This window comes from Strix aluco, chromosome 1 (genome assembly GCF_031877795.1).
Source record: "Strix aluco isolate bStrAlu1 chromosome 1, bStrAlu1.hap1, whole genome shotgun sequence".
Lineage (NCBI taxonomy): Eukaryota > Metazoa > Chordata > Aves > Strigiformes > Strigidae > Strix > Strix aluco.
This window is the reverse complement of record NC_133931.1, coordinates 28,863,738-28,887,035: the sequence shown is the minus strand read 5'-3', so window position 1 is coordinate 28,887,035 and position 23,298 is coordinate 28,863,738. Positions and strand designations below refer to the sequence as shown.

At 35.1% G+C, this 23,298-nt stretch overlaps 1 protein-coding gene across 1 annotated transcript in view; it reads right to left on the bottom strand.

The window, feature by feature from the left end:
* Window positions 1-368: 368 nt before the first annotated feature.
* Window positions 369-23,298, bottom strand: part of MMP16 (matrix metallopeptidase 16) — a 187,389-nt gene continuing 164,459 nt past the window's right edge. Inside the window, exons 7-10 of the mRNA XM_074816326.1 lie at window positions 22,334-22,472; window positions 13,688-13,838; window positions 9,000-9,115; window positions 369-4,504 (exon numbers count right to left, since the gene is read on the bottom strand). Of these exons, the coding sequence (XP_074672427.1) occupies window positions 4,170-4,504; window positions 9,000-9,115; window positions 13,688-13,838; window positions 22,334-22,472 (741 nt within the window). The 3' untranslated portion in view covers window positions 369-4,169. The remainder of the gene's footprint in view (window positions 4,505-8,999; window positions 9,116-13,687; window positions 13,839-22,333; window positions 22,473-23,298) is intronic.

Sequence of the window (23,298 nt, the reverse complement as noted above, 5' to 3'; positions counted from 1 at the left end):
AAAGAACAAAAGTTCATAGGAAGATATAAAATATGTATTACATTTATTCAGGAGACTTGAAAGGGCTCCTTTGGAGCCATTTGAGTCTCTCCATCCCAGCCTATCCAGTAAATATACAGTTACATAGTTTTTTAAATGTATTTTTTGATAAAAATTAGTTTTTGTCTACAGTCAATAACCTTTTTCATAGGTTTATACATTAAAAGGCCAGAAGAAACACTGCCATCATCTACTCTGGCCTCCTGCATCATACAAACCATAGTACTCTGAAGATACACGACCCTGTATAGTCAGCTTGATAGACTGTAACTGATTAACACAATGCATATTCAGTTTTGTATTGTTCCACAGTACAGATCATGACAAGAGCAATATGGAAATGTTTATTAAAAACTTTACGAAAAAATTTACGGCACATGAGCAGGAACCCAGATTGCAAAAGTGAAAATACTTTCAATTTGTTTTTTCTTAATTCTCATAATTATAGGCCCTGGTAGAAAAACAACTGTTCAAAAAATAACATTGTCTTAGAACTTTTACTCATTTGAGTTCAAAACTAGATTGGGCAACATCACTAATTTACTCTGAACATGTATAATTTGAAACTAGCCAGTATGTATTTGGGAATTACAGTGAACATAATTGCTCCTACATCTTTTACTTAAAGCAAACCTTTATGACTCTGTTATAGCCTACTGAAAACAGGAGTATGTAGTAGAAATGCTGACACAGTCTTGCTCTGCATGACATAAACATGCCAATATAATATTACTTTTTCTCCCTCTCTCTGTATATAATATATATGCACTTTTAAGTAAAGGAAAATAGATTAAACAATCAACTTATCATGTATTCATGTATCTATGATGTACCATATACCAAGCACTAGACTTATCACACTTACCTTCCTGCATAATTAAAATTACATTCTCCAAATACAAACATTTTTGTTACCTTATCAAAGAACAACAGTCAACATGCTCAGCACTTCATTACTGTCAGGGAAACAGTTGCACAAAATGTTAAAGCTGCCATGAAAGATATTTCAAACGGAAGTGAAATTTTCAAGTGAATGAAAAAACAGATGAGATGCTGTTCTGACTTAAAGATAATATAAAATAAGTTCTCCTACTGTAGAGGAAAACCAAATGCAGAATAAGTAGTGCTGTTAGTATTTTCCACCAACTATCCAAGGGACAAAATTGGAACAGCAACATGAATCATTTTGTTCTGTCTGTTTCAGAACATAAGTTATAGTAGTTTGCTGACAATAAAAATCTCTCCATGGATTAAAAAAGGCATGTATGAGTATGTGTGTGTTTGTGAGCATTTATAAGTATACAAACACACACACCCATTTTAATATATATGACAAACAGGCATAGAATTTCAAATTCACCAAATGAGCTGATGTGCAGTAAATATCCTATGTTACTTAACTGTCAATTAACCTATATTTTCAGCAACAACTGAACTGGATTTACTAAATAATGCTATGGGCTGATACTGGTGCACTTCTAACCTACAGTATGCAGTACCTCTACAAAACATCTCCAAAATGCCATCTGCGTTGCATATTTGTTGTAAAACTATATCTTTTCTAATCTTCATTTTTGTTAGCCATACATCTGTTAGCTGTATATCTGTTTATGCTCTAAGAAATAAGTTTGCAATGCTTTATAGCATGCCACATATGTTCATAAAATAAGTCCTCAAATCAATATAAAATCATGTAATTGAACAAAAAGGCATACTACTTTTCATGCTATGCTCAATACAAATATAAATTCAAGGCAGTCAAGCTATCCATTACCAAAATAATAATAACCATAACATATATGTATATATACCTACACTCTCTAAAAAGTGATCCAGTTATGTAGATTAAGAAACCAGTAAGAAATTGGTTGAACGTAGTACAAAAGTCTCATTTTATCTAAAAGCCAATATGGGACATTTCAAGTATTTTAATACTTTCTTATAACCTTTTCATTAATAACTAGTTATCTGTAGAAATGATAATTTTATACTGAAAATTGTATTCAAGTTAAATAAAAATTAACTTCTACTGTAGTTCATTTTTAGAGTGTGCATGTATACATAGGAAAATACCCTTCTACAGATCTATCATAAATATTTTCATTTATGTCAGTTCTTTTCTATGAAAACACTTCAAGGTTTTTTTCTCAAATTTTGGATAATGTATATCAGGCCTTTTAAGAAATAAAACTCATCTTAGTTCATTTGCAACACCAGATTCCCTTCAGTTTGTGCCAGTTTGCAAGTTAAAGGTCAAAGATCAAAGACAGAGGACAGTACACTAAGGAAATTCAGACAGTGAAGCTGTTCACAGAAGACAATGTTTAACTTGGTAATGACAGTCAACAGGTCAATAATCAAGTTCAAGGCAAGCTGTTCATTGTTGCAAAAGCTACTCCCCTCAAATCCTGGCTTTCATAAAAAACCAGGTGTCTGACTTTTGGGGTGCATCATTCTGACCATCTTTAATAAGTTCACAGCCCAGTGACTGTAAATCCTATCACTGCAAGAAGCAGCTCCTAAAGTCAATAAAGAGGTCTGTCAGTTGCTGACTTTTCTCTAGGAAAAAAATCTTGATACAAACCTGCTCTGCAGGTCACATGAAAATGACAATACTGCTGTTAGCACAAATTACACAGAATGACAAAATGCTTTGGTGGTCCCTTGGCTCTGTCAGTGATATCATGTTTGGCTGAAGGCCAGAAATTTGACTAACCCTTTGAGAACTATGGTGAACATGCAAAGGGGTAACACACCGGAGGATACTCATGCAATATCAGAGTCATCATTTTAGCTTTCCTTTGAAACTGTAACTCCACATCTGCAGAGGCAAATTGAATTATCATGCAACATAGTTTAAAAGAGAAATTCAAGATGCTTCAGATAAGAGGCTAAGCTATAAAACTGTTGCCGGTTCAGAAAAATTCTTGGTAAGTGGTAGAAGTTAATAAAATAGGTTTGGTTCCTTTAACCAGAAAGTAGCTGGTAGATATATTTTGTTTTCTATTTATGTTACAAATGCTTTTCTATCAATAATGTAAATAATTAAAAACACTCACTTGCAGTCACAGGAAATCTGTTTTGAAAAACTGATTTTCTTTTAAAACCTGTATTACCCAAACACAATCCTATAATTTAATGACAACCAAGATTAACATCCACCAGACTCTGAAAACGGATGCAATAGTTCTCAAAGGGTTACACCACCAATGTAATATCAGCATCAAGTTTCTCTATAGCATGACTGTTGCTTTAGTTCATTGAAATCCACTTCAGAGACACGCTGCTTTTTACCATGCTTTGGAATGAGTGCTCCTGACAGGCCTATGAAAGACCTGGGGCAGTTGGCTTGGTACAGTTTGGGAAAGATTATGCAGGAAAAACAACCAAAAAATCAAACAAACCAATAAAAAGGTTTCTGCTTGAATATAGTAATGAATATAAATGAGTTTAAAACATTGAGGACATAGCCCAGAGCAGCTGTAAAAAACACAAAATGAATGTATTATTAAGGCTGTTACTATATTGCAGATATTTTGGCCCCTTGTTTGTTGGAAAATGGCTGTCCGAACAGTCTGAAGTCCTGCGTGTCATCCGAGTCTCCCACATGACAAAACTGGAAGTAGGAGTATAGGACTTTATCCGTAGCAGACAGAAAGCAATCCTCTTTGGAGACAAAGCTGTTTTGGGTCTTCTCACTTTCCTGAAAGTTCTGTTGTGGGTTGTTGTGTTTTTCTAAAAAAATTTACTTTCAGCAAAAAATTTTTCAAAGGGGAACAGGCCTTAAGGGAAAAAATGTAGAAACATTGGAGATCCTTTTTTTCCTCTTCATTAGTTAATCCTGATAAGTTTATAGGGCATTGAGCGTGCAGAGGAAAGGCCTAGAATCGAATGACAAAGAAAGACAAAGGACTGAAGAAACAGCAGATAACTGTGTATCATGGAAGCTTCCCAGCTGAGCGAATCGCCACTCATGTGCAGGACAGGCAACCCCCTGGCTTTTAAAGATCAGCTTTGTTTCAGACCGACAGATGCCCGCTCCTAGCTAGGAAACTGCATAACAGCTCTTGTGTTGAATCTCAAGTTACCATAAACTCCTGGGAGGGAAAGAAAAAAACCAAAACCCTACATCACACCCACTCTTGCATAGAGCGTTTGCAGTACAGTATGTGGCGGGGTGTTCCTTTCCTTTTGAACTGGAACACAGTGTAAACCAAGACAAGGAGGCACAAGGCCAGGATGCAGGGAATGACAATGGCTATGGCTTTCACAGTGCTGGCTGTGTTGTCCAGTTTGATGACAATGTCAACGTCATCTTGAGGGCTGTGTCGGTCTTTATCTCGATCTGTTGGTCCCTCACAACCCATAAAATCCTTGAGGATGGATCTGGGATAGCCAGGTTCCACCCTGAGCATCTGGTTATTGAATTTCCAGTACTCTTTTCCTTTGTAGAAATATGTGAAGCCTGAGGAAGAAAATTGCAATTATTCATGGTCATATTGGATCAAATCATGTCATCAACACACCATGACTGAAACTACTGGCATCAAATTATTAGTACTTAAAAAATTAAAAAGGTATAAGGAAGAGACTTCAGTTATAGGTCTTTCAAATCTTCTTTACAAATTTTGTTTCTTTATTGTATCTTGAAATTCTAACATCAGGATGGGGGTTTTTTTATTCAATAAACTGGGATTTTATTTTCTTCTATTACTCAAAAAAAATAAAAGAATTCCAGAGAATATGATCTTTGACAGACCAGGGTCCAGATGATTTGTTCATTCACTGAAAACCCAACCAGAGTTGGAATCCTCAGGGCCAGGACTTTAAAGCATCACAATCTCTTCAAGATGGGAAGTCTACTGAAACAAATTGCAATGCTATGCTAGCCAGAAATGAGAACTGACCCTCTTTGATGTCACATAGCTTACTGCTGTACTTCAGAAGAAGGAAACTGGATGAAATAACAGCAGCTTTGCCAAGAGAAAACAGGTGTAACCAGATTCAAGTTTTCTGCAAAGAGATGGTATTTCATCATTCATGTTATTACTAAATATGCCTAAATGGAAAAAAAAACCTTGACTCCTTGCCAAAAAACTACATTACTTTATTATCCCAGCTGAAAAAATGGCACTGATCTGGCAAGAAACAAACCTTCAGGATGGGTGAACTTCCTCCTTCTGTTTATGAACCAAATGCAAACAACTGGATTTTTCCTTATCTTCACTTTATAGACCTCAGCTTATTTCCTGCAGTACTAAAGGCCACTAAGAATATTAAAACAGATTGGGCACTGTTTGTCATTTTAACAATGTTTCCTGAAAAGATTAGTAACTGGCTACCTGGAGATAATATTAGTAATCATCTATTCAAACAGCAGTTAGTTTCAATTCTAAAAAAAAATTACTTGATAGTATATTTTGCAGCTCAAACTGTAAAACAATCTGCATCATCTACTGCCACTTTTCAGAACATTTAGAATATTTGAACATTCTTCTACATTAGCTATTTATGTAATTGTAATGGACTTCCTAGCCACTGAAAAGGTACTGTTTTCTTTTTCTTAATCCCTTGCAGTTTCATTATCTGAGAATGTGTATCTATAGAAAACTAAAATATTGGTTAAAAAGAAAAAAGAAAAGCACTGAGCTGTATCAAAACAGTAGTTAGAAGTTTTGTTCACAAAATGCCTTATATTCTGATTGGAACAGAACAAAAAAGGGGACTGTAATTCTTTAAATACAATGAAGTTTTAAAATTTTAGCATATATAAAATTCCTTAAAGCAATCTGTAGTTTAAATGAAAAATATTTTCAAATGAAAAATGTCAGTATTTTGAGCCACAGACTACCCTATCTTTTCATTTCATCTAATAATGTGTATATAAGAAAGCACTGTACATACAGGCCCTGAATAAATATTTAAAGTGTGAAAATTTGATATATTATCTCTATGAATATTCTAATACATAGAGACCATATACAGATATGATATCTCTAAATCTATATTCTTACATATATACAGAATACATATCTGTACACATCATATAAGTCAGAATACTGACATCAGTTAGTATTAGTTATTATACACTGAAATATCAAATTAAAACTGGTAAAATCAAAACAGCAAAGGACTTGCCAGCCCCTATAGATCCAGGAAAAATTCTTCAATCAGAGAATATTTTCAACTAGAAAACTCTGAAGGTAGTTTAAACTTTTCTGTCATTTTGCTGAGGCAGGAACCAGGATAGCAGCCAGTAACAGCTGAAGGATGGAAGTTACCAGCAGAGAAGGGTAGTTCTAAGAGACTGAGTAGTTTTACTGCTTCTTATGGCAGAACAAGTGACTTCATACAATTGTTGAAAGTCATTTCTGCTTGACTTCTTGAGCCTGCTTTGGGAGCTGCTCCTTACAAATTTCTAGGTGCTAGTCATTGAGTAGTGAGTGCAGTGTCTGACTCAAAGAGCATAGAAGGGCTTAGCAGTCACTAATGTGTCAAATAGAAACTCAAATTAGGAGTGGTAGTAAGCACAAGGCATAAAAAGCTCAATGGGCTAATAAAATAGAATACCTTTTCTTTTTTTTCTCTCTAAAAATTGCCTCACCATCTACTTTAGCAGAATTTCTAGCTGGGAGGTGAGATTTTCTATGCTGCTCTCAAGTCAGAAAGAAAGATTTCCACAATCTGAAGAACTTCATGTGATCTCAGATTGCATGGAGCATCAGAAACGAAAACTCCTCCTAAGAGCTTCTACTACAGTGTTAGAAACCAAATCACAATATGAGAAGTAGCAGGGAGAGTTTAAAAGATGTTACCTGTACCTTACCAAGCTTCTAGGACACTGAAGTGGGATGCTGACTAGAGTAGGAAATTGTTTTTTTCTCATCTTTCCCAAGCCTCTTACTGCAAGATTACCCCAAATTTTTGTGGAAAGTGAAGGAAACCACTTTATGATCAGACTTATTGCAGGTGTTCATTTGCATGTTTTATGCAATAGAAAGATAAGGGAAAGAAAAAAGTCTTCTTTAAAACTAAATGGATTAACTGGAAGAAATGCTTTCAGATGTTCCCTTATGAAGTCATATAGTAGAACTTCCTTGTCAATTCTGCTTCTGCCCAAAGAAAGGAAAACAGTTTCAGGCAAAATGTAATCAACTTCTTTCTAACTAAGCTGTGGTACTCTAACTTGCATCTGCTTTTGTTTCTTTCTCTCCTCCTACAGTGGAGTTCTGAACTGTTTCTTAAGATGTCTATTTTCTTGATTTCAGGGAAAATGTCTTAGTGGTCTTCTTGGGAACTTTATGGTGTCATTTCCAGTCCCTCTTTCTGCCCTGGGGCTCCTTTAAGCTTTCTGAGAAGCCCAAGAATGCCCTTTCCTTTCCTGTCCTCCACAATCTCATGTCACGTTTTATCACCCTCCTCATTCAGCATCAGACAGACTATCAAAGCCACTGGGGTAAAAAAGAGAAGTGGCTTTGATGTAACCAAGAGGTTTTCCTGCCTTAGGAATGAGTGCTCTGCCTCTGCAGTACTTTCAAACCCACTGTTCTGAGTGTTACAGTAAGATAATTTTCATTTGTAATGACAGACACATGTACCTGAGCTCAGTACAGGAAACGTACTATGGGGAATGCAATCAAGGTAAGAAAAAACTCAAACCCATACATACATACGTACACATATATATACATGTTAAATTCCTTTTGGATGTAAATCTTTAAAAATATGCTTTAAAAGTAACAAAGGGAAGAAAGCAGAAGTTATATCCACTATGTTTTTCTGTGTATACATAATGTTTGTGCCCATTTCTACATATGTGTGTATTTACAAACAGTTATTGAGTGTGATGTATGCAGAATATCATCTTGCCTGTCCTACTTTTCAGTTAAAAACAAAACAATACAAATAAAAATAACACAAAAAACCCAGTCTGGCCAAAAGGCCAGAATCCAGAGAGGGTTTCTGCTTCTGGATAAAACAGAGACAAAGCAAGGAAGCAATTAAACATATTTCTGAAAAAAACCCCAAACATTTCCATGGCACATTACTTAATCAAGTTAGACATTGAAATAGGAGACTGAAATGGTTTATACAAGGAAAGAAATCTTTTTATCTGCTTATTAAAAGAAAATTAAAATAATATGGCAATATATGTATGTGCTGTCTGTGAGGCAAACAGAATAAACTCAGAACCTACTAATAAATAAATCGTAAATGCCATACGACAATTCTGTAACTACGATAGGTGATGACAAATGCATATTTTTATTTCTGTCAAAGGGATCTAAACTCTGTGCAAGTGAGGGCTCTGTTGGCAGCCTGCCAGCAGACCCTGGGTAGCACTGAATTCTTGTAAGATGGAGGAGATTTTGGCTGCTCCCATTCATTTGGAAATGTGGCCAGCTGAGATTCCAGGTTCCTGTATGTGATGATACATCTTTATACAGGTAATAACACTTAATACTAACATCCCTGTGATCTGCATTTCTGCATCATAGGCTTTATGACATCTTTGATTTACACAGATTCCTAGGAATATTTAGGAATATTTCTGCTTCCCTTTTCTACTTGTTCAGAATGAAAGTAATACCTTCTAAGCTGTTAAACAGCCAACACCTTTACAATACAAATAGAGATATACTGTGTTTAGGAAGCTTGTTCTAAGAGGTACTGTAATTTAGCAGAGAACAAAAATAACTAAGTGAATTAAGACACAAGAAACAAGGGAACAGAAATTAAGGTTTACAATATTAAATTTGAAAGATTTTTCTCCATTGTGTTAAATGGTACATGCAAACAAACAGCCATTTTCACAACAGCAGGTTCTATAGCAGGAAGTATTCTGTTCATAAATCAAAAATTCCTTCACTACTTAACCTGAGTAGTCAATCACCCCTCTACTAATCCATCTTACATAAAGGGTGTTAGTAAATCATTAAAACAGGAATGTGTTTGCATACCATTTTCTTTGTGGACAAAGGCTCCCTGAGGAGATTCTGGGATACCTTTCCAAATTGTGATTGGTTTGGGATAACCAGGGTCCATGGATCTCATTTCTTCACTGTACCTCCAGTACCTGAAATGTTTTTTAAAGGTTAAAAAAAAAAAAAAAAAAAAAAAGAAGAAAGAAAAAAGCATTTATAAGATAGCAGATGTGTAACTACATAATTTTTCCTTCTAACATTTGCGACATTTATTATGTAGCACTACAAATGGGAATACTTGACTTCTTTTCTTTGAACATACTACCAGATTACAAAGAAATCTATTTGCTGACTGGGCAACTGTTTCATGTAAGCAGAAAGAAGATAGAAGATTTTTGCACTTTGACAACTAAATCAGCATGCATCTTACTTATAATTGCAGCAATTCTGATGCCTAGGACTTCTGCACAGTGACACAGAGAGAAACAACATATGCAAAAAGGACACATTAATGTTTTACATAACATTATAATCACAAAAATGACAGTAGATGCTGATTAAAATTCTCCCAGCAATCTTAATTTAACTGCTTATATGTATGCATTACGGTGGCTTTTAATTTCATTATCATTAAATAGATACTGTATAATACAAAATTCAGCCTGCTTTTGTGCCTTTTTGCCAGCTAGTCCTTCTCAAATTTGAAAAGCTTCAGCATGTGAATTCTAGGCAACTTGAACATGTAAGAAGTATTTATACTTGTGATTTTATTTGTTCTTACAGATAATGTTGATAATTTCTTTGTCCTTATGGAGCTGGCTAAATTGCTATGCGTATCTTATTACAACCTTGTTCTAAGAATTAACGTACTTTATCTGTAGTATCTCTGTGTATCCTGATATATTTGGGTGGGTCATTTCTTATTTTCATTGGCTCCACTAACTTAGAGCATACCAATTTACAGCATAGTTTTAATGGAGATTGTTTTTTTTCAAAATCAGTTTTATTCATGTGAAAAATTACATAAAAAGGCAGCCACTCACCATTTCAGGACCTCAAGAGCCTGAGAACATAGCACTTTCATTGATAATCTGGTCACTGCTAAAAACTTGACCCTTTTTCTAATTTGAATTCATTTGACTTCAGATTTAGAAATCCTTGTTATGATCATTCCAGATATATTAAAGAGTCCTTAAGTGGATGATATTTTGGCTCTGCAAAGGTACTTAGACACTAATCAATTCACATCTTAATCTTTTTTAAAAACAAAATGATCTAAACTCCTCTGTATTTTTCCCTGTAGGGCATTTCCCTGGCTTTAAACTTTCAATTAAATTAAAAGGTGGTAGATTTCAAGTGGGTTAAGAGTTGGCAAGTTACATTACAAAATATTTGTATTTATTTTTTCTTTCTTATGTTTAAATTATTTTTATAGCCTCATTTCTTAATCCAGTCACATATGCATCAGTAACCAGCCAACAAAGAAATGTTCTTTATTTTGAAATGTAACATCTTTCAGAGTTTACATGGAGAAAGAAACAACATGTAGAAGTTGTAAACAAAGCTCTGACACCTCTGACAACTACTGCAATCAGTTTTTGCTCATCTTTTGACACTGAGTTTCTTTATCCTTAGTTTGTATTTTCTATTTTCACATTTGCCTGTTCTCCTTCTCTCTGTTTCTTTATTCTCACTCTTTGCTGAGCTTAGTACACTATTTTCTAATCTCCATTTTCATCTACATTTCTTCTTTATCAACTATCTTACCTTTTCCTTTATCCCTCTTTCCCAGAACCCTATTTCCTTTCTGCATACTTCTACTCATTTTCCTTGTTGCTCTTCCAACCTTTTCACCTTTTTGAGCTCTACCTTTTACTAAACTCTGTGTTTTTCCACTAGGCTCCATGATGGAAATAGACAGTCCTATAGGACTTTCGAAAATATACATTGTCATTAGAAAACAAGTCTTTAAGGACACAGCCAGTGCACACTGAAAAGTCCCAGAACTGTTGCTTTTTCAGCATTGATGAGAAATCCTGTGAGGGAAGGACTGATCATGATACTGTGCTGGAATAATGGGTATGTCTACAGGGTAAGGAAATGCCTAGTCCTAACTCTCCTTGGCAAGCCAAATGTTCACAAGCAGACTTCCCAGTGATGATTTAAGTGATTTGAGCTTTACGAACTATATAAATTGTGTTACTGTATCTCAAAGACTGATAAAATAACAGAGGGAAAATAAATGAAAGTGCACTTCATGGCTTTAGAAAAAGGGAATCTGGAAATTATTTGCTAAAAGATGTTTTTTTCCTGTATCTAATTCTATTTAATTAATGATATTCTGAACTATTGGATGACTAAGCTTTATGAAGGAAGAAGATATTAATTTAAACTCTAAAGTACAAAAAACGGTCACAACAGACAGGGGCATAAACAAGGCCATGTGTCAAGAAGTGTAGCAAACCTATTATCATCTTGTCTTACACTACTCAGTTTTGGTGGGAGAGGAATGAAGGAGGGCAAAATATTTTCTGTAGTCATCTCTTGTCCCCTTTTTAGCTTTCATGCAATTATTTGGAATAATTATCATTACTGTTTAAATGGATCATTTCAAATAATAATAATAATGGTCCATACATGAGTTGCTTTAAACATGAGTATTATAATACCATTTACTATTTGGACTTTTAAATCTTCTTACCAGTTTGGTTTGGTTTTATTGTGGTTTGGTTTTTTTATTATTATTATTTTATAGCCAATATTTGATGCTTTGTATTTTATTGCTCTAACTTTTTAATGTATATTGCTGTTCTGGGACATTTACCTCTATCTAGATTCTGACCTGGAGCTCCTTAACTACAGAGTATTGTCAAAACAAAATAAGCATACAGGTCCCTGAGTTACATAAGGAGGAACATACTTTGTTATTTTGATGCTGGCATAACTTTCTGGTTCTCTTTCATTCTTGCCTCCTGCCACCAAGAAGCTATGTTTATGTTATACCTTCTTCAGGAAAAGATCCACCTCTACAGTAGACTTATACATACTACTAAAACCAGCAGGAGAATTCAACTCTAGCTTTACATTAAGAAAAAATTGTGATATAAACAATACACATTGAGAAGCTTAGTGGTATATGGGTTTACTCCCACTGGTGGTCAATATCCTGTAATAGCTCAATTATCTCTCCAAGGCTCATGTTGTTCGATTTTCTTCTAACATACTGTATTGCATTTATATCCTGCTGAGTTTCATTGTGCTGGTTAGCTCTAAGTAGCAACTTCTCCGTCAACAGATGTTTTCTCTGATAGTTCTTTTTGTCTTCTGTTATTATCACTAGTGTTTTAGGAAAGTCTTGAATATAAGTAGCTGTCTGTGCATGGAAATATAAAAGGACATTGCTGAATAAAGCCTAAAGGAAGTACAGGTCACATAAGATTCCTACTGTACATACTTTCCCAGGAGTGTGGAGGTGGAAAATTATTACCCGAAAATGAACTTACATTTTTTTTAAAAATCTACTCAACCGCAGGGAGCAAATTATTTAGGTGACTCTCTTCTTCACTGTGGAAATTGATTGCTTGGAATGATACCTAGTTTTCAAACACCATAAAAATTTTACTTAGTTATCCACTTTCCTCATCACGAGTGTTGAAGAATTATTTTTTTTAAAGAAAAAGGTTTAACAATAAAATTGGTTGTGTCAATCTGTAGTGCAATATTACAGTACTGCTAAAAATGATCAGCTTTAGTGTGTTAAATATATTCTATGATGTGCATTAAATTAATATCTTAAGTGATCCATGAATACTATTAGTGTCTCAGAATCCTAAGTACCATACAGGAACAAAAGCAGTCATAATACTTTCAATAATACTAATACAAACATCACAATTATTAATAAAGAATAATTTGTCTCTGAGTGCTTAGAATTTGCAGAGTGATACATCAATCAACAAACAATAACATCCCGAAAACCTGTAAAATCTATCATTCAGATAACTTGTAGGGTTTGAAAAATTAATGAGTTCTCTTGACATCTCTATGAAGCAGATAAATATTCCTTCCCTTATTTTTACAGACAGGGAAATGAAGACACAGAGACATTAAGTGACTAGTGCGAGTCTCTTTCAGGACTGGAAAATAACTCAGATTTTACATTTTTTTTCTGTTCTTTATTAATCATAAAAATAAGTGTCTCTTCTGAAGGTAACTGTAAGATTTATTTTAAAATAATTCCTAGGGAACTGCCCAAATTGTTCTCTAGCTTTCTGGTTTAGCTGTCATTTCCCTTTCTTACCTCATTTTTAAATAGTAGCAGAGAAGTCATTTTCACTGACCTTAAAGAGCTTTGGATCATGCCTTGCCTGTTTACATGCTAGGATTTAGAAATGTGGATAAAAAGGATCAGGTAAGAGTGTACCTAACTGCATTGCTTTGATTATTTAAGTTTAAATTTGCCACAACTGTGACTTGCCTGTTGACTTTGAAAACATAACTTTTTCACTGGATATATATATTTTTATTTCAGTATATTCACACAAATATAATTTAGGTTACATAAAATGTGAAAACAGTATGGCCCTCTATGCAGGAGGAGTTAATTTCATCCACAGGAAATGAACTGTTTGAGTGGCTTAACTTCTTTTGAGAAACAAAGGAAAAGATTAACACACTTAGCTGACATCCACCAAATTGCTTCCTTGTAGAATTCCTGTACCAACCTATCTCCTTTGAAGAAGTAGGTTTTCCCAACATCTTCCCACCAGATTGCTGAATCAATGCCATGGGAAGGAATTCCGCTTCCAAGTGTTATCAAATCATGAGGATAACCTGGCTGGAGAGTAGTGTCCTTGAAAACCCAGAACTTGTTACCTGTACAAAAGCATACATATACACATACATTTATGTGTGTTAGTCTTCAGTACTCTCAGTATTAATATTAATACACTCCTAAGAAATAAGAGTGACTCCCAAAGGGCTATAGTGGTTCTGCCAAACACAATGAAATGAAAAATGTTCTATCACTACAGATAATGCAAAATTAAATATGCCTTACAGATACCTTGCATTTAAAAAACACCTTTCATTCAGTAAGCCCACAGAATATTTTGATACCAACTGTACAGGGATCAAACCCAGAATGAAAATGAAGTCATCTCAAGAGGCTCTGTGGTTGACAATGTAATACCTTTACAGCAATACTACACAACAGTTTTACATTTCATGGGGAAAGAAAAGTGAATTTTAAGACAAAATGAGGTAAAAAAAAAAAAAAGAGATCATATGCTTTTATTACTCTGTAGTCTCCTTCTCCTCAAGAAGTTAAACTACTTATGAAGGATGTACAGATTATTTCTGAAATTACCCCTTTTTTTTTTAAAATCGTATTTTATTTAGTGTGGCCTAAAGACGGCAAACTGAGGTTCTGAAGTCCCACAGATGAAAACATTGTGTTTCTGAAATTAATGGGGGTTGCCTTTAGTAACAGTGGCAGCAAGATTTAACCTTTGGTTGTGGGTGAGGAATCATTCAAAACACCCCAATCCACTTGTTACATGCTGATAATACAAGGTAGTTGTATGACTCTAGCTGGTGTTAGCACAGTGTCTACACAAACCTCAGGTTACCTAAACTGTCTTAAATACGAATAGTGCCTAGTACCTCCTGAACAGCAATGCTCAGTGGTTATACCCCTACTGTTGCAGTTACTAGATAAATATATTGTCTTATATAGGGGTATGCATGTCTACAGAAGCCACAATTCCACCAGTGTTTTGTAGTATAGCCCCCCTTATACCTGTTTTTGGAGAGGATGCTTCCTGTGCTCTCTCGTTAACTGGATAGCTTACCTCACCAGTCCACAACTCCAGTTTCCCAGCTTCAGTTTACTCTTAGCTTCCTAGCTCCTCTCTTCCTCACTGAACATTTCCACGATTATCTCACCTGGTTCACCACCTCATATTAAGCCTTTGGTCTAATACTTTCCCCAATAATTGTGTTGTCCTCCAGACTCTTTACTTGGCTCTTCTCAACAATACTGTTTCTCCTGTCTTATTCTTGCAACTATCTTCTCCTTTTTATATTTTATTTTCTTCTAATTCTTCCTCAAAATATACTTCTCACCTGTGTCTTTTCAGTAGAGACTTCTCTTTCAAACACAGACAGCTTTGGCTGAAAAAAAGGGAATAAAGATCCTCATATGCCCCCTAGAAATAGGGAAAAGGGAGCATAATTTGCATTTTAGCACTTATCTGAAGAGCTTGCTTTGAGGCCTGTCTTCTCTTCGCATTATGTCATCTAGGCCACAGAGACACTCTGAGCTAGACTATAGGCTCCACTGTGTAGGAAACATGTGTTTATTTTCTTTTCAAAGCACTACCTTCATCTGTGTTTCCAAAAAGCATTGCTATGTTTAATAATAATAACACTGAAGAAGATACTCTTTGACATCACGTAGACCCTTCTGAGTTACATCACAGAAAGGTCTAGAGGAGATCCATGAACATATATATTGAATTGGCCTATTGGATACTTCTATCCATTGTTATTTATGACAATGATATTTAAAATATAAGGGGAAAAGTTTGAAAATATATTTTGCTCAAACACATTTGGAAAAAGATCCTAAGAGATAAAATCATGACTGTTCATATTAGCCATTGTACTTACCTGTAAGGCTAGGCAGGCTGTTACACAGACTTAGGAGGTTAAGGCACTGTACTGTATAAATATTTTATAAGGAAATGTAATATTACCCCAAAGGTCTAGGATCAAGTGTATGCCAGAGACACCAAGAGGGAAAATCCAGAGAGCTGTTTTGCAGTTGGTTTGATATTTTAGTTATCCCTCAGAGGTATTAAATGTTTGTTTAAAGGGAGGGGGTTTTTAATCTCCCTGTTTGTACTGTAGTAATTTAAAGCATGTTTTCATTTTATCACAGTTTTAATTAGGAGAGGGGATATAGTGTCAGTCCCTCCCATGCTGGGTTTGCAGAGTAAATTTTTTATCAGCTTCTTTACAGCTGCTTGTCACCCATTTCGAAGCACAGACACTACCGTTTGCTCAACAGAACCATCTCCCCCCTGCCAGCTGAAGAAAGAAAGGGTTCAAAGAATGAGTATGTACTGAGCCATTTGAAGTACTGAAAATAAAAGAGACACAGAGATCTATGCAGAACAGTCATGGAAATCTGAGGACTGTGTTGACCTGGGATTAAGGTCTGTGCTAACCTGACATTTACTGAGATTCCGTACATAATTCACTTATAGGGTTTGATCATGACAGGCGTGAGCATCTTCAGTCACTCACTGTTCCTCCTCCCATGTGGTTTATTCTTTTGCCAGTTCACATGACCAGACACAGAAGACTTCAGATGGTAATGGCAGTTTCAAATGCAATGGTAAGAGAAGTCATGTGTTTTGGACCTTAGTAGTTGGTACTTATGGTGTGAACAACAGATGGCATCCAGTGAATGATACCGAGCCAGCTCATTTGTGTTTCAGAAGATCATTCAAAATGACAGCTGTTGCACAGCATTGAGAGGCATATGCTGTGATGTACATAATGCCATTACCTTTCTCTGTGCCTCACAAGGAATAAAAGTAACAGCAATTGTTAGGAATAGATCATTATCAGCCATACTCAATGCGTCAAATTTAGCTATTAACAAGATCAGGTCATACCAAAATAAACAAAGGTTGAGCACACACCGTTATAAGTGACAACACCACTGAGCCAGGTATTTGCTGCATATTCAGATACACTGAAGTAGAAGGAAAGCGTAGATGTGGGAACCCAAGACTTAAGAAAATAAATTCTTCTTCATATAGTTTCTTAGTAAGGAGCAAATTCTTTCTGGGTAAACAGACAAAAGGTAAATTTAAGTGTATTTTATGGAGGCAGTAGGGCATTGAGAGCTCTAACATGTGGGCAAGACTTCTATTGATTCTAACTAGAGGGAATTGTATTTAACATTTGCTTTGGAAGACATGTTTAGTCTGCTACAACTGTGCTGATTGTTAATGGAAAGGGCTGTATATAAGAAATCCAAATGTTCCATCTGGCTGACAGATTTGACTGGGGTGTTTTGTTTGTTTGTTTCAGGGGTTTTTAGGTGGTTTGTTGTTGGTTTTGTTGTTTTGGGTTTCTTTTTTCTGTTTAGCTTCGTCCCTCAGCTGGAGGAAAGTGGGTGGCTGTTGATCAGAGGATTTCCGAAAAGTAAGAAAAAATTAGAAGCTTTCAAACTCAGAACCAAATATTAGGAGGTGTTAAAACTTAAAAACAGTGCAAGAAATGCCTGTGATGAGAATTAGCTCCTTTGATTTCTAACTTATATTTATGTATTTTAAAATGCATTAGAAATGAATGCTTAAGTCAGTATGCTTTCATTTAGCTCGTATGCCACTTCCACTAGTGAACAGTCAATACACTTCATTAATTGTGATTATAATGGAAATAAAGAATATATGACAAAACTAGAATAGTTATAGTTTGATCCTTCTAACATTTTTGTTCAGAGCCCTAACCTATGCCCTTGGCAGAAATCACCACTGTATTTATTTTGCAAAGTTGTTTTTTAAGGTCTGGGTAGTGGGTTTGTTATTCTCACAGAGAATAAAGCACCACATGTTTCATGAGGTCTGGCCAACCTTCAGAATGTTTCATCTTTCTGCTTTTATTCCCTAATGTAAGATCTAATATAATAACAGCAGAATGGTAAGGTCACAAGCTGAGAATGAAGCAAGTGATAAAAAAAGTCAAAATATCTTACTTTTTGCAATAATGCTTTGTTAAATACCATCACTGTAGGGAAACAATTGAGAAGGATGAACTGTGACTGCAATTATTTGAAGTCTCTCAACACCTACCTTTGACATTCTAAAAAAATTACTGGAAATAAGGGTATCTGTATTGCTATGCTTCACTTGAAGTATTGAATATTAAACTTCAGATATTCTTCAGATTATTTAGCTACCTACTGACTACTGGAAACAATTATGCAGTTTTTAGCAACTGTAATTCTTCCTTTGTAGAATTAGAATGCTGAGTAGCCATGTTCCTGGATTGTCAGCAACCAAGTTTTTTGTTCATGTTATATGCAATTATGATAGGTGTGTAGTGCAAGACCTGTGTGGGATAGAGCATATAGTCACTGTAAGTGTTACAGTGATGAGATAAATTCTCAATACTTTTAGGAATTATATTCAATTGAAACCAGCTAAATTTGAATATCTAATTCTGAAGGGTTTTTTCTCCAACCACCCTTGCTCTTAATTTTGGTCTTTCAAGCCAGGATCAAGTGTCTTCTTACTGGTATCCCCGAATTACTATTCAGGCTTCCTTTTTTCTCATTCTCTATTTCCCACATTAAGTTTCTGTCATTTCTCTGCTCCATGATTTGACACTATAGTAAATCTATTTTTTCAAATAAAACTGTCAAGCAGTGGGATAAGTGCAGCTGCAAGTTATGATGGTGGCACTGGTAGTATGATTTTTACAGCAGCCTTTCCATTGCTACATTTGGTTTACCGTAACATTCAACAGCGCAGATGGCTTGACAATTTCATTTTTAGCACCATATAAATTCCCACAGGTACGTAGAATAAATTTTACTATTCACATTTCCTCATTAAAAAAAAAAAAAAGAAAAAAGTATCATTCTGGTGCCATCTTCTTATTATCATTCAGCATGGACACCAGCAGTGAATAATAACAAGAATGTAAACATCTGTTTTTTATAATCAGCCATCCACCAGATTGCTATGTACTTTATGAGCATTATAAGGCACAAGGAAGCAGGCCAAGTATCTTAAGCCACCCGAAATGAGCAAGCATCACTTTGCACTGCAAGCACGCTACTGAATTTTTACAATTGTTTCTCCTTGTGTAAATAAATAATAATTTAAAAAAAAGGAAATAAAAGTTAAAATGGTAAAATTAAAAAAAAATCAATACCAATGAAATTTCAAAACCAAAGACACTTGATCCAATAGTCTTGAACTTGATTCAGCTTGGTTTTCTATAGACATGTAACATATTATGCATGATCTCACAGGCTCCTCAAATATTCTCAGGAGAGTAATGTCAAATAGGTATAAATATACTGATTGATTTTGTTAGCACAAGTTAAGAATAATTACATTTCTCATAGCAAATACATAAGCTATAAAGAGATTTCAGACGTTCATAAAAAACATGTTCCATCCTGAGCTTCCATCTTATATCATTGCATATAGCTCATATTTTACAGCATAGATCCCATTAAAAAAAAAGTCAGTTTTGAAATACTTTTATACCTTTAATAATCTATATTTCTACTACTGTAAAGAAGTAATCTACTAATATCATTAATCCAACTGTATACACAAAAGGAAGGAAAATCTAATGTTATTTAAAAATGTAATAAAGATCTAAAGCTGCTTTATAATTTAAATCAACAGTTTCAAATTTTATGTTTGCCATCCTGAAAGACAAGGATTGAAACAAAACAAATAGAGCATAAATTACTGAAAATAAGTGAGATTTGTGGATTTCTAAAGAGGGAATGTTTCAATACAGGATGGTTCACAAGGACTATCCCTTATAAATTTTACTGGCTTAATGGAATATTTTTTATCCTGAATTTATGACAGTGTAGGCAAGTAAGGAGAAGCAAGGTGGCAATTACTCACTAGCAATTGCAGATGAGTAAATTGGCTTACTCCTTTCATCATCTTCCTCAGAGAGTAGAGATATTGCTCCACAAGTATGAAAGCAGGAGTGAAAAAACAGTCAGTCACAGGAGGTCCTGTTTCACACTAGTCAAAAAGCCTCCAAAGTGAGTGAAAGAGCGCAATGGAGACAGAAGGTGTGCCTGGAACCTTCCTTTGAGCATCTGCAGAAGAAGCAGTGGCTCTTCTGAAGGGAGGATATTTACACACTGATGTGTTTCTCCAGCACACACCAGAGATTCAAGACTCTACCTTACAAGACATTGGATGTTACTGATACCTTAAGAAGAAGTTTTAGAGACTTTATTTAAAAATCTGCAAGTAAATGCTGTCTTCACTCAAACACTACACTTTTTTGCCATGATGAACTGACCAGTCAAAATGAAGTGATCTGGAAAATATTTTCTGAGAGGAGTGCATAGTGACATTATTCCAGTCTAAGCTCTGTGACGGCACTCACTCCATCTTTTCTATTTTTCCTCTGAATAATGGACATAAATGTTGGCCTAGGTATGTGCTTTGTGAACACATCTGTATGCCAGACTTCAGATTTTAAGCTCCTTCCAGAACTTACTTGGTTTGACTAGTTTTAGATTGGTAAAGCACACTACCAGGACAACATGTTCTACTTATCATCTTAGCAACAATTAACTTGGCTATTTCTAACACCTTTGGGAGGAAGACAGGAAGAAATTCTTTTCCCAGGAAGAAATTTTGTGAAGGAATGGAAGAAACAAGACAATGATTGTTACCCCAATCTATTTATATAGACTTCTGCAATCACATTCCACAAGGCAGCTGAGATCCTTGGTTAACAGGAGTTTTCAAGGACACACATACAAAGGACTCAGTTGAACCTAGTGATTCTGTGGCAGTGGAAAAACATGAATTACACTGATAGACAAACACCATCAGGTAGGTATTGGAAATCATGAAGAGGAAGTGGCAGAGAAGCAAAAAAATCAGAAAAATCGTACAAGGAAATATGACAACTTTTAACCTTGGTGAACAGAGGGACAATGCAAATGTCACTGGAAAAATAATGGAAGGAACTTTGAAAAGAAAGCAGGTGGAAAAACACCTGCAACAGAAAATTCAAGTACCATATGATATCAACTAGAAAGCACAAAACTAGCTGGTCTCAAACCAGAGAGCATAAGCTGGGGATGATGAGGAAGGAAAAAAACACAATACTCTGACTTCCAAGAGAAGAGTCCTGCTGCTTCTGCTTGCTTTAATTAATCCCGATTATTTAATTTCCCAGATAGAAAATAGAGAAGTTCCTCTCCTGCTTCTGTTTTTTGTTATCTATAACCTATAGACTACTGAATTAACCCCTTCATCTAAGACCTAACAGGAGTCAGTCAGCATTGGGTGAAGAGTTAAACACTGCTAAAACATATTTTAAGATCCCTGGGAAAGAAAACAAAGCAGGTATAAGACTAAGCTTGATCATTTCTGTCTGAAGCTCAGGTAATGGATCCCAGCATTATCAAGACAGAGGTTTGGAATGCATGGGGTAGTTCCTTCGCTCTATGTAGCACAGACAAGCATATGAGAATATGCTGTACTGAAGTAATGTAAATAGAAAATGTACTACATGGAATATAATTTTCCTTATGATTCATACAAAAAATACAATTTTCTTACTAGTAAAACATAAACTCATCTTCATTGAACTGTTATGCACTGTTTCTGCATGCTATTAACCATATTCCATTTAGCATTTCCAAGATGATAATGTTTCCATAGTGAATGAAATATTATTTCTATCTCCCTCTTAATGATTCCACTTGTAAAAATGAAATAACTTTTGGTATAACTTTAAAAAAATTCTACTTTTTTGTAATGAGTTAACATGTGAATCATTCACAACACTAAAGAGTTGAATAATTTTTCACATATCTATTCAGTTTCTTCTTTCTTCTCCCAAATTATTATTTTATAAAATATACTTCACATGATTTTCACTCTTTTGTTGCTAAATGGCTATTTATTTAACATATAGGATAATTTTCTCATTAAATCTAAATTAGATGCATGTTCAAAAACTTTTAAATTTGAAGAACAACTGATGCCTGGAGTGAAACTTTGAAAAGAATGATTATCAACAATTCAATCCATAAGACATTTTCTGGAGTTTATGCTTCTTTAAAAATTCTAAATACACATCTATGAAAAAGATACTTATTTTTCCCACCTGAAACTCCTAACATGACAGTTCTAGTATGAAATAAGTACAGTGCAGTACAATGAAATATATGTAGCACAGATGCCATTTAAATACCTGCAAATTTCATTTGTAAAAAGGAGGAAGACTAGAGAACCACAAAAAAAAAAAAAAAAAGGAACCGTGTTCATTCTTTTTTCCTAATCCACATTTTTCAAAAAGGATTTCATAGTAGATCACTGCATTGCTGTCTGTTATTTATACTGCCAAATTTTTTCTCAATATGTAAATTATCTGCTACTCTGAATGTTAATCACAAATTAAAGTTGTAGTTGCCAAAATGAGAAAACATAACTCATATACTCTTTATTTAACTACCAATTTGCAATATGATTTACAAATCATTAGTAAAAATAAGCAAGATATGTTCCAAGAAATTGTCACAGCCAAAAGTATTACACAAAATTTTACTTTTCTTCTTTTCTTACCTTTAAAGAAGACAAAATTCCCCTCACTGTTTTCATAAACTGCATCAATGCTGGGAGGCAGTCCCCTCCAGAAGTAGGTAATCTGCATGGGGTATCCATCCATCACCCTGTTGTTTCTGACTCGCCAAAACCACTGATCCTGGAAACCAAATATACGTCTCTTACTATGCTTTGAGGCATTTATTTGTGTTTAGTTGCTGTCTTGAAAATACTGAACAGCCTATCCTAGCATTTTTAGAGCATGGCCTTTCACTGTTTGCATAACCATATTTGGTTTTGCATTCGTGTCACATCCATACATTACAAATGTGTCAGAACTAGTTGTTCCCTGAGGTGGGAATAAGCGACCTACGTGAACTGTGTGTTTGGTGCAGGTAGCCTTCAGCAGAACATACAGCATGCTGTATGAGATGATGTAACTTTTTCAACATCATTCCGATAAGGGGCCCAACTTAAAATTTGTGGACTGACTACAAGTGCTTTTAGACCGAACTGTATGCATATGTGTAAGCCTAATATAATGGGACTACAGACAGGCTTTGGAGATCAACTAATTCTGCAAGCTATTTTTTTGCAGTGGCTGCTAACAGTGAAAAGTTGATAGATGTAGCTGTAACATTACTGCATCAGTCCGGTAAGAACTACACTTTGATGACAACTTTACTGTAGTGAAGATTTGCAGTCTTTCTGTGTACTATTAAACAGTATGGTTAATATTACAGCCAGTTATATGTGTTAAATCCAGTGTTCCGGTAAACCTCTCTCCTTTAAAATGGCTTCTCCCTGTGGGATATGCTATTGCTTTAAGTGAGAGCCATACCGAAGTTGCATTGCTGAGGAGCGAGGAATGTTCAAGTTGAGAAATGAGTATGTGACATATTAGGTGGGTAAAGATGTCATTGTTGCACCTCTTCAGCTCTTATAACAGCAGTTACAGTTCATCCGATATTTAGAGACGAAGGATG